This window comes from Condylostylus longicornis, unplaced genomic scaffold (assembly GCF_029603195.1).
Source record: "Condylostylus longicornis isolate FDR11 unplaced genomic scaffold, ASM2960319v2 ptg000040l, whole genome shotgun sequence".
In the NCBI taxonomy this organism is placed as follows: Eukaryota; Metazoa; Arthropoda; class Insecta; order Diptera; family Dolichopodidae; genus Condylostylus; species Condylostylus longicornis.
Genome location: NW_026578009.1, coordinates 3,752,208 through 3,764,830, shown reverse-complemented (window position 1 = coordinate 3,764,830; position 12,623 = coordinate 3,752,208). Strand labels below are relative to the sequence as shown.

At 20.4% G+C, this 12,623-nt stretch overlaps 1 protein-coding gene across 19 annotated transcripts in view; it reads right to left on the bottom strand.

The window, feature by feature from the left end:
* The window catches only part of LOC129609907 (glutamate-gated chloride channel), a 161,957-nt gene that overhangs the window by 72,480 nt on the left and 76,854 nt on the right, over window positions 1-12,623 (bottom strand). For 14 of the 19 annotated variants that reach the window (XM_055522171.1, XM_055522160.1, XM_055522168.1 and 11 more), the window contains 2 exons: window positions 9,437-9,692; window positions 8,447-8,559 (listed from right to left, as the gene is read on the bottom strand). In XM_055522171.1, the coding sequence (XP_055378146.1) occupies window positions 8,447-8,559; window positions 9,437-9,504 (181 nt within the window). In that variant the 5' untranslated portion in view covers window positions 9,505-9,692. Of the gene's footprint in view, window positions 1-1,559; window positions 1,628-8,446; window positions 8,560-9,436; window positions 9,693-12,623 lie in introns of all 19 variants that reach the window. The other 5 variants (XM_055522169.1, XM_055522155.1, XM_055522162.1 and 2 more) reach the window with 1 other exon arrangement.

Below are 12,623 nucleotides of genomic sequence, written 5' to 3'. Positions count from 1 at the left end.
CAAATTATATTTAGAAACTAAACATCTAACTTCAATAATATCATTTAAATGTTCCAAAACTAACTAGTTTTCATTTAATTTTTTTTTAATATTATAATTATATATATGATTATAAATTTCAGGCGAATTCGAATATATTATTATATAATATAAATAAAATGGAAATATTTATGTAATACTTTTTTTTTTCAATATCACAATAAATAATTATAATAATGTAATACATAGCTCATATATATAAAAAAATAAATAAAACATTCGTTACAAGAAAATAATATTAAAATAAAAATAAAAATAATTTTTATTTTTTTTTTTTTAATTATCCAATATGTAATAGTCATTTGCATTCTAAGAATAAATTAATATTTAATAATTATATAATATAAATAACGTGTCTTATGCAATACTGTTTTAATTAATACTGAATTTCATTTGGTAATATTAAATAAATTTTTAATTATTTTTTTTTTCTAAATTTTTTTTTCAATATAAATGTATGTAATTTCATGGCAAACAAATCAAATTATTTTATTTACACTGATCAACTCATATATTTTTTGTTTTATTAATCATTATTTATTGTATACAATATCACATATTTACATTTGCTTCATTCTGTTTCAATCAATGAGAGCGCTATTATCTAAAATATTAATATAATGTATAAGGTTGTGAACCTTCTAAAATTTAGTTATTTTGAAATTAAAATGCAATGGTTAAAGTTTAATTGAATTTTAATTAAAATAAGAATTGGATTTTAATTGAGGCTTTTTTTATTTCTTTTTTCAAAAATGTTGCTACAAAACCGCATAAAAAGGTTGCAAAAACAAATTTACTATAAAAATTTACTCAAATGAAACAAAAGAACGAATGGAAGAAAACTCATTTATTAACAAAATAAATTATTAACCTCGAGGCTAGTTTTAAAATAATTTGTACAAAAAATAATTGTATTGCCTTTAATAATAAATTTTGGTGAAAAAAAAATACGTTCACGAACACTTTTATTATTTTTTAATAAAATAATCAATTAAAATTTAATTCTGCCTGCGTGAGTATTCTATTTTTTCGAAATGTTATACAAACTCTTTATATTTTGTATATTCTATTGTACACAGCTACGTATATTTAATAAATATTAATTAATTCATGTTATCTATTTAAATCTTTCTCAATATTTAAATTTCCCTTTCCTCTCTATTAAAATTTCTGAACTCTGTAACTGAGTATTCTTTTAAGTGTTTTTGCTTTTTATAATTTGACAGCTAAACACACTGTCAAATTTAAATACGTAATTTAAAAATCAAAAATAAATTGATCAGTGTATATACGTTTTGATTTAAATATTTTAAAAACTAACAATCGAACTAATTCATTTCTAACAATAATTAATTAATACAATGTAGAAAATATTGACGTTAAGAAAAAAAAAATGAATAAACTTTGAATTAAAGATGCGTTTAAAAAAAAAATTTTTTTTTTTGATTTTTTAATTATATTTTGATTATTTTTGCTTTTTGCTTTATTTTTTTTTGTTTGTAGCTTGCTGTAGGACTTACCATTTTAATGTCACTTATCGTCATAATACTTCGAACAAAAAGATTGATTCTGACTATAGCAGGGCCATCTGTTTGTATATATATGAATAATATAGGCGAATAATTTTTTTTTTTATTTGTATATATTTATATATATGTATATAGAGATATTATTTGTTTTTTGTGTTTTACTTATGAGATTATTTTTCTTATGTCTTATTTATGTGATTATAGGTTTTCTTATTTTTTATTATATAATATGCAGAGTGTAGATGTATTAATGTAATGTCGCTGCATAGTAGAATTTTCATAAAAAAATTTTAATTATTTTTAGTTAAAATTTTTTCAAATTCCAATAAAATTCATTAAAAATATTTTATAATTAATCTTAATTATAGATATAATATTTATAAGACGAATTTTTTGCAGCATTCAATTCTGTTAAAATACTCACAACATTTTGAAACATCTGGCTACTGTGATTTAATAAGAGCGTGTTTTTGAAAAATTGGAATTTTATAATAGAGTAAAAGCGATGTTTACTATTAATTGTAACTGATACTCTTTATTAGACTGACAATAAATCACAAATAATGACATTTATTTTTCAACACCCTGACAAATCAAAAATTGATTTGTCTTTTTAAAAATTTCAATATTCAAATGACTGCAATGTGATCAATTAGCACACAAACAATATTATTGATTCAATTATATTATGAATAGTTAATTTAAAAATAAAAATCTTTAATCATTTTGTATGTCAAAATGGTTTATTTATTACTGACGGAATTTTGTGTTATTAGAATAAAGTTAAGTTGTGGAATTTTATTGCTTCAAAATGTAGAGAAAAAGGAAATTGTCTAATTATGAAGAAGTAAGCATAACAGTTACGAGTACTCGTATTAATGTTTTTAATTTGAGAATTTATGAAATTTTAAATTAATTTTGAGAATTTATGAAATTTTGTAATCTATTTGATGTTGTAATTTAATCACAATCATGGTCTAACAATTTACATAGTCTACTGGGCAGAATTGCCGTTTGCAAATATGACGTCATCAGGGATAAATTTATATGAGAAAATTACTCCATAAATATAAATTAACTCCTCGATGACGTTTAATTCATTAAAATTTGAGACTCTCCAGCAGACTTTATAAATTATTTGACTATGAATTAAAATAATATTATTTTTGTGATGGAATTTAAAACTAATTGTGATTTTAAAAAAATTTTCAATTTCAAAGTGATTGATTTAAAAAATTTTTTTTTTTTGTAATATTTTATTAATTATAAATGCATATGTATTTTTCCTTACTTACGAAAAGGAAAATGTTTCAGTTATATTTTTCTTTTTTGTAATTTTTGATGAAATGTTTAATGTATTTGTATAATAAAAGGGTAATTTAAGCCTATGTGTTTGTAGTACATGTACGATTTTTAATATTTTAAAAAATTTATTTAATAAAAAATATTCTATTATTTAATTTTCTCGTTCAAATTTATTAAAAAAAAAAATTTTTATTATTTTCTTTGAAAAAATTCAATCTTATTGTAATAAAAATTTTATTTGTAAAGGCACGAAGTTTTATGTATATATTTTTTAATTTGACGATGCATACATCCTTGTTAAAAGACCTATAAAATATTTTTTTTAATAAACAATTTTCATCTATTTTTTTTGGTTTTTTTTTTGCTTTTTTTTTCCAGACTATAAATTCAGACTACATTCACAGAATCGTTCCCAGACTATATAATGTAAAGTCACCTATGCCGATAAATGTTATACAATGTGCAATGTTACATATAACTCCCATCAACAGTTTTTATTAAATTATTTTTTGTGTCCCACAGAAAGTGAAAGTTAAAGTATTAAGAATCAAAAAGATTTTATATTTGACATTTAATTGTTTAATGTTTCATTAAATAAATGAATATGAGTGGAATTAATTTTTAATAAATTTTTTAATTATAAAGTTTTAGTTTAAATTTTAAATGATTTTGTGGAAATCTTGATGTTCTAATAGGTTTTACTGGCACAATGAAAAGTTGTATATGTGTTACATTATTAGTTAGATATATTGAATTTATATAGTTCGCAAAAAATCACAATCCGCTTAAAATCACATATAATTAATTCGTTAATTTTTAATATAAAAAATTTTTAACGTGCAGCTTTAACTGCACATATAGTCTGGTGTTCAATATGTTAACCTACCGAAAAATTACTGAAATAAAAATTACTGAAATAAAAATTACTGAGTTGGAGTTACTACATATTTATGCATTTACATGATTTTATTCGACTACTTGAGAATAGCGTTTAGTTAATTTTGTGTCAAAGTGTCCCATCAAGTGAATCAACAGTAATGTCAATCAAAGTAAGTAAAATATTACTTAAAATAATTTATATTGCTTTAATTATGTTTAAGAAAACAAAATGGAAATAAATTCAGATAAAATCATTAATTTGAAAATTTGCAATTTTCTTTTGAACACGTGAAAAATATTTTTTTACAATGAATAGTTATCTATGCTACATAAATTATTGATAAAATAGCTAGGTGATCAATACACCAAAATTATTTGTACTATAACAAAAATTGCATACTTTTCGGGGAAATCAAAAAAAAAATTTAAAAAGAAGTTTTTACAGAAATTTGAAAAATGAGCCTTTTTTTGAAAAATGAAAAATCAAAAAGAGAAATTTTACTAATTTCGGGTGGCAGGATATTGAAATATGGGGATAATAGAAAAACAAATTTTTGCCGACAAAATAAACTAATTATTGTTTACTTTTCTCTCATACGAGGGATTTAAGAGTTTTAAATTTAATTTTAAAAGTCATTTCTAATTGTTACGTTTGAGGAAATTAACAAAAATCCTTTTGATTTCAATAATTAACGCACAAAAATCTCGAGTGACTGATAGAAAATATCACACGTTGCGAAAGATATGGAGAAATGGAGGCGGATTATCAAAAAAATAAATTTCTAACTGGTAAGTGGTCTGAGTGTAATTAAATCACCACTAATTTTTCAATTCTGTTGGTTGAAAAAATAAATAACTTTTAACTAATATTGTAGAATTTGTTGTGCAGCATAAGAGTAAAAATAATGGAATTATTAATGTTCCGCTGTCGATATATTTATGTACTATGTGATTTTAAACGGATTGTATTTTATTTTTATAGCAGTACAACTTTAGGGTATTATTTAATATTTTTTATTTATGTTCACATTATAAAAGATGAAATCGTTGAAATTTTCATTTATTATAAATATTTTATCGACAATGGAGACTAAAAAATAACCTAATATTGGATAATAGAAATATATAGAATTAAAGAAAAAAATATAACTTAAAAAGAAAAAAGTATAAAACCTGTAAAAAAATTTTCTTTTTTTAAGTTTTATAGAAAATATAAATAAATTAGAAAAAATTTCTTTGTATATTTTTAAATAATAAAAAAACTGTAAAATTTAAAATTGTATATATATATTTTTTTTATAATTATTATGTTTATATTAAATATATTTAATATATATAAATAAAAAGAAAAAATTGAAATTATATAATAAAAGGAAAACTAAAAATAAAATTTTTTTTTTGAGTTATTCAAATACTAAATATTTTCTGTATTTTTATATTATTAGTATAAAATTTTTTTTTTTTTTGGAAATTAATATATTTTTGAATTGAATGTTTTTTCTTTTTTGAATTAAAAATTTTATTTTTGAGTTTGGAAAAAAAAAATTCTTCAGTTTGGTTTTTTTCTGTATATAAATATATTTTGTATATATTTTGTAAAAATTATAGAATTAGCCAATTAAAAATATTAAATAAGATATAGACTTAGAATAACAGAATAATAAAAAGTAGTTGAATAAAATTAATAAAAATATTTGAAATATTTGTACAAGAAAAAAACTAAAATTAGATACAATAAAAATAAATAAAATTTTTAGAAATAAAAATTAATTAATTATAAAAAAACAAAAGTTGAAAATAATTTTTTTTTTTTTTTTTTTTTGAAAAAAATTATATTTTATTTTACTTTAATAATCATATTCAACACATTGATCGCCAAGTTTTAAATGCATTTAAGATGTTAACATCAAAATTAAGTTTAATTTGAAAATTACAAAAAAAAAAAAAAAAATTAATTGGGAAATAATTAGGTGAATTCAGGTGTATATCTACTTTTAATAAATGAAGATCAAATTTTTGATCTAATTGTTGGTCTAATTGAAATTTTTAATTTTTTTTTTTAACTTTTTAGTTTTTTGAAAATTTTTTCGAATTTAAATTATACTTTGGTCAGTTCAAGAAATGAAAATATTAAATATTTTATTGAAAATTAATATGAATTTGTTTAACAAACAAAAATATTTCATATAATATTGTTTAATTTTTGCTATGAAATCAAATGGGTTTTAACAATTTTAATTCTAATAATATCGTAGTAATAAGATATTTAAATTATATTCACTTTATAACAGTTATAATCGCTACTTCGCTTAAGTTATTTAACTGTATTCAGCTTTAGGTTAAAAACATAATATGAAATCATTGAATTAAATTTAGAAATATTATTAAATTGATATTATTTATTTTAAACGATTATATTAAAAAAATTAATTTTGAATTAAATAAAATTATATAGAATTTTTTTGCTTATATTGGATTCTAACTTATTAACTGAGTACATATAGCAAAATATTAATTTAATGGTGATCTAATATCGTTAACTTTCAACAGAAAAGGTGACGTAAAATTAACGTCTACAAGATTTCAAAATGATAAAGACCCTGATTTAATTGCAGCCACCTTATATATATATCTTTTTATTGAGTGAAATGTACGAGTATTGTTTAAGTACGATTAGATAAGTGCAATTTCGAGAAAATATATATGTAAAGGGTAAAAATTAGTTCAGCAAATTGTTTTATTTTATAATAAGGAACTTTTTCACGTCATCTATACTTTTGGATAAGTAATCTGAAGAAAAAAGTTAACATCTACATCACGTATGTTACTTGGTAATTTTTATTTTAAGATTTATTATATTATTAACATATGATTCCGATGCCGAAAATTAGAAAGAAATTGTAAGTGAAAAAGTTTCTATTAGCCAAACTTTCACGACAGGTATAACGAGAATTTTTTCGATAAAAATGAATTTAAATGGTTTTCAGAAAGTTTTTGCACTTCGTAAAACAGCACATTCATGTATACAGTACGAAACGAGTATGTACAAATTGTGCTAAATTATGTAACGAAGAATTATGTGCAAATTAAGATGTGCTGAAAATTTTTTTTTAAAAATATATTTGTATTTGAATGGTTTTTTTTTAAGTAATTTGAATAATAAATTTTTGTTTTTGTTTTGTTGATTTTCATTTTATGTTACATAAATTAATTATCCAAATAATTTTGAGAAAGACTGTTTGAAAAATGAACTTGTAATAAAACTCTACTTTGTTTTGGTTTTATTTAAATTATTGACATTTCAAAAACGGTTTTTTTACTTGAAATATCGCGATATTAGAAAAGGGCTAAAATTTATGTCACCTATGTGTTAAATAGTAAAAAAAAGTCCACGTTAATGGTTAATATAAAAATTCCAGTTCTGTTAATAGTTAATATTGGTTTAAATATTGGCTGAAATTATTCGAATAATAAAATAATATAAATATTTTCATTCTTGAACTAAAAACTATAGATTTTGGGGGGCGAGGAGCTAAGATTAGGTATTATAATTAATGCAAAAATGAAAATATGATTTGGGTTCTTAAAAATCATTATATAAATAAATAATATATATATAATGCATATTCACACATATGTATGTAAAATGGAAGGAATGATTGTCTCACCTAACAAACCTAAGACAAAACATGTTTGTCATCATCAATATATAATCGAAAAATGATTTTTATTAATCCATACAAAAAAGAATAAGTTATTAAAGCTTTGTTTGAATTTCATTTATATACCGATGATTTTTATATTTTTTTTTTTTCATAAAATTTTTAAATTCGACCAGCTTTTTGTTTTTGCATAGTTTTTTTTTCAGTTTCATTTTCATTCACTCTTAAGAGTGAAGAATTTTCATTATTTATATTATTATAAATATAAATTAATCTTAGGTTTGAAAGGATGGTTAACGTTTGATTTGAAATGATTTTTTGTTATATATTTTATATATATATATATATCTGTTATATTGGCGGAAATATAGCGGAAATATGGCGGATATACGGCGGATAATGTTCATATCAAAAAAAGGTTTTATTGATAGTAGTTGAGGGTATTGATAAAATTTTGTTGTATTAAACTTTTTGATGTTTTTTTTTTTTATTTTTTTTTTTTTTTGTGTATATGGAATTAATAACATTGGCGATTAAAGTGTTAAAATTAAGGGATTCATTCATCTTTCATATATATCGAAAAATCTTATTCACATTTTTTTTTTGTTCTCATTTATTCATTTCGTTGATTTTTTGGTTTCGTGTTTTTTTTTTTTTTTCGTTGTTTCGTTCGATGTTTTTTTGTTAAGAATATTTAATATTGTATAATAAAATTCCTATATAAATTATATGTGAAATTCCTACATCATAATAAATTACAATAAAAAATATGTTGTATTAGAAAAAGAAAATTTAACTTGAAAATAAGTTCCTACGTATATATATATTTATATATATATATATATTGTATAAGTATATATAATAAATATACTTATTTTATGTATGTTGACTTGTTCAATTGAAATTCAATTTATATTCCATTGTAATAAGAAAAATGTTGTTAAATATTTTTTTTTTGTTTTTTTTTTTTTTTTTGGTATTAAAAAAGTTATTTGGAAAAGAAAAAAACGTTTGGTCATAATTATTACTTACCGGTACCATTAATGCCAGAGGGTCGAATTCTGGCATCATATTTTCCAGCACCTAAAATTTGATCCAAAACTTTTTTCTCTTTTTCACGAAAATTTATCTTGGCATTATTAGCTCTAAAATTTGAAATATATAAAAATATTAAAACTTTATTAGTTTTAATAAGAATTTTTGTTTTTTTTTTTGTATTAAGAAATTTTTTTTTTTTTTTGTAATTGTTTTTTTATTAAAATTTTGTAGACTATTGATGAAGTAGCTGAAAAACCCATTTTGAAATTTTCATATCATCATATTTGATCATATTTTTAATAATATTATTTGAGAAGAATTTCTTAAAATTCTTTGTATTTGTATGTATGTATATAGAAAGCCATACATAAATAATTTGAAATTATTATATATAATATTATATTTTTATATTATATATATATATATGTATATAAAATTGAAATTACTAAATGAAATATTAAATTAATGTGTATATATATAATAAATATGACAGTATTAAATATTTTATTATATACTGTAGAAATTATTATTTGAGCTAATAAAAATGTTATAAGCCTTTTGTTTTCTTTTTTTTTTCTTTATTGAAAATCCTTGGTTTTTTTTTCTTGTGTCTTATGTGTATGCAACTTGTAAATTAAACTTGATTCCGAAATTTGTTTTTATTATTCTCCATTTTTTGGTTTTTTTTATTATTATTGCTCTCTTGTATGTATTTTCATATCTCATGACGTTATTAATATTTTTTTTTTTTAATATGTCACTTTTTTTTTTTCTTTTATGATTTGATGAACAAATCTCTCAACTATTTTTATAGTAATAAATATAAATATTTAAAAAAATTTTTTGTTTTTTTTTTTTTTTTTGATTTTGGTATAAATCCAAATTTTTGTTCTAAAAAATTGGTGGGTTAAATTAAAAAAAAAAAAAAAAAAAAAAAAAACAGAAAAATAATAATAATTAAAGGGGGAAACATTTCATACTTACAGTGAAGCACTACAAAGGCAGGCAAAGTAAAATATTGACCAGAAAATATGGCTAGTTTCCATCTTCATTTTGAAATAGTGTTGATAATATTTCTACTTGTTTTCCTTCTATATAATTTTAACAGTATATTTTATTTTATTTTATTGTTTTTGGTTTTCTTTACAAAATAACACTTATTAAATAATTAATTTATTATTATAATAATATTTTTGATATAATACGAATTTTTTTTGTAGTTGATATCTGCTACAGAAGTCTGCAAAAAAGAAAAGAAATTTTTTTTTTTTAACATTTATATAAAATTATGTAAAATTTAATTTTTATTGAAGACAATAGTAAAAATTTTATTAAAAAAATAAAAATATTATTAACTTAATGGAAATTTCTTTATACAACTGAAGAACAGATGGATGACGTAATCAAAGGAATGAGTTAAAGGTAGAAAAATTAAAAAAAATTTTCTCCTAAAATATTATTAAGTTAATATTATTAGTACTTATAATAGGCATAATACTTATTAGTTAAACAACCACACGTTGTATTAATTGAATAAAAATATTAATAATTGACCATTGCCGGCTGTAATTATAATTTACATCATGAAATCTGATCTAAATCTTGTTACTATTATATAGAATCAAAATCAAAACCTGATGAGTTAGTTTAGAAATATTTTTTAAGGCTTATTTTTGGTACTTTTGTACAAAATTTTATGAATTTACCTTAATAAATTTATGAAATATTTAACACGTTAATCAGCACGATAATATTATCAGAAAAATTTTTATATGAGCCATGGTAACTTTATCAGATAATTTAGTTAAAAATATATCAAGGAAATTTAATATATCACAGAAATATTTTTTTGACAAAATTCCCGGAAAAACCTGTTATTGTCTTAATATTCTTCTAGGAATTTATAATTTATTTATAATTCTTTTTTATGTCACATATATATTTTTCAATTGAAACAATATACCATTATACTATAACTATGTTTATTTCAATTTATTGTTTGTAATATGCCAAGAAATTTTCAGGTTTTGTTCCTGATAGACACGAAACGAAAGGATGTTCGAAACATAATGCAAATGTTTCGTTTGCATCGGACATCTGCGACTGATGTGGCCTTCTACAACCAAATCGCTTAGAGTCAGACATATAAGATTGACATGACGATTAACGTATTAAAATATGCTTTTAATCAAGTAACCTGTGAATTAATTTCATTACATTGATTCCATTAATTCAATTATTGGAATTAATGGACCGGATTTCATGCAACTAACCTTTTTAGTTTTTGATTTAAAAAAAAGTTAAATGTTTTGATATATTTAAAATAATTTGATGTATTTGTTTTGAATTGTATGACAGTTACACGAACCCGTTATTCGAATTGGTGTAAAATAGTAGTTTAAATAGTAAAAATCTATAAAGCGTTTAATATTCAAATTTCGTATTCAATATTTATAAAAAGTCTAGGACATTTAAATTTTACATAAACGAGTGCAAGGCCACTATTTCAATAAAATTTGGTAATAGTTGTATAAATTCTTATAACAACTGCTGTACAGAATGAGATATGTAAGCAAACTAAATATTCCCAAGGTTTAGTAATAGAATCACTTAAGAAAATGTTAATAGTGATTTTTTTTTATCAACTATCATATTGGTTTGAAAGAAAAAGCTATCATAGTCAACTCTATTTTTATTTTTCATTTTAAAATGTGACACGCATGTACATAATATTAAAAATTTATTGCGTATACAATTTTAAAAGCAAATAATTACTTTTTTTTTTATAATAAATTACTATTATGTACCACAAATTTGTGTATAATAAAAAATCGATTTTCGTAATTTATATATATATATATATGTAATATATAATAATATGTATATATACAACCTACACATATCATTATCGATTAAATTCAATTCCTAATGATACGCCTATAAATTATTCGGATATTTAATTGGCGCCATGGCGCTAATGTTCATATTGTTATACATTAATAACCAATGTTATAATATAAACATATATGTATATAGATATTTTTTTGTCATACATATGGTTGTACAATTTGTTTTCTAGAATAATATTGTTCAAAGTCTAAAATTTCCAAATACATCCAAATACATACACCTACAATACAAATTTATATTATGTATATGTATAATGTATGTATAGTTAAATATATGTACAATAATATATAGATAGGTATGTCAGAAAAGTAACCTAATTAGCAATTATAATTATTTATTATCATACATTTTCATTTTATATTTCGTGCTACTTTATTTATACGATTCTATTGTATACTAAAATTAATTAGGAAATTTAAGATTATAGACTAAAATTTAATTATGTTGTAATAATTTCATTTATTTACTAGTAAATAAACATATACATATGCAATTCATATATACATGATTATTATACAAGTATATAAAATTGTTTCATTTTGTTAATTTTAAATATTGTATATTCCCTCTTCTATCGAACAAGATTATTTGAACACTAATGTTATTTTGGTATACCGTACTGCGTGTAAGATATATAATATACAGGTATATAATGTATATTATATGTCTGAACATCATACACATTTTTTAATTAATATTCTATGTAAATATAAATGTGTACATATTAAGCGAAGGTTAAATTAAAAAATAAAGTAAAAAAAATTATCCATAAAAATGTTGTTACTATGCAATGAAAAATGTGAGCCGCTTTAAATTTTTATTAAAAAGGTTCAAGGTGTATTAACAAGTAGAATATGATTGTTTTTTTTTTTTTGCATTATTTATTAAAAAAAAAAAATTTTAATTAAAATACAAAATTTTCACATTTTCTTTGTGTTATATACAAGTAGTACAGATTAAATAATAATATGTATGAAATCTTTGCGATAATTTAAAATTTTGTATTTATTTTATTGTGCTGCTTCAAAAATTTTATATTAAAAATGCATAAATTAATATAAATAAATTATAAATTCCTAAGGGAATTATAGACGATAACAGACCAATTAATATACAAGTATTTTTACGATACAAGTACTGGTTAATTCCAGTATTAATAAACGTTAATATTTTTATAAAATGTTTAAAAAGATCAATTAACACTTATGCGGTTTTCAATAAAAACTGTGCTAGTTAAAAGAAGTTACGTTAAAACTGAAGG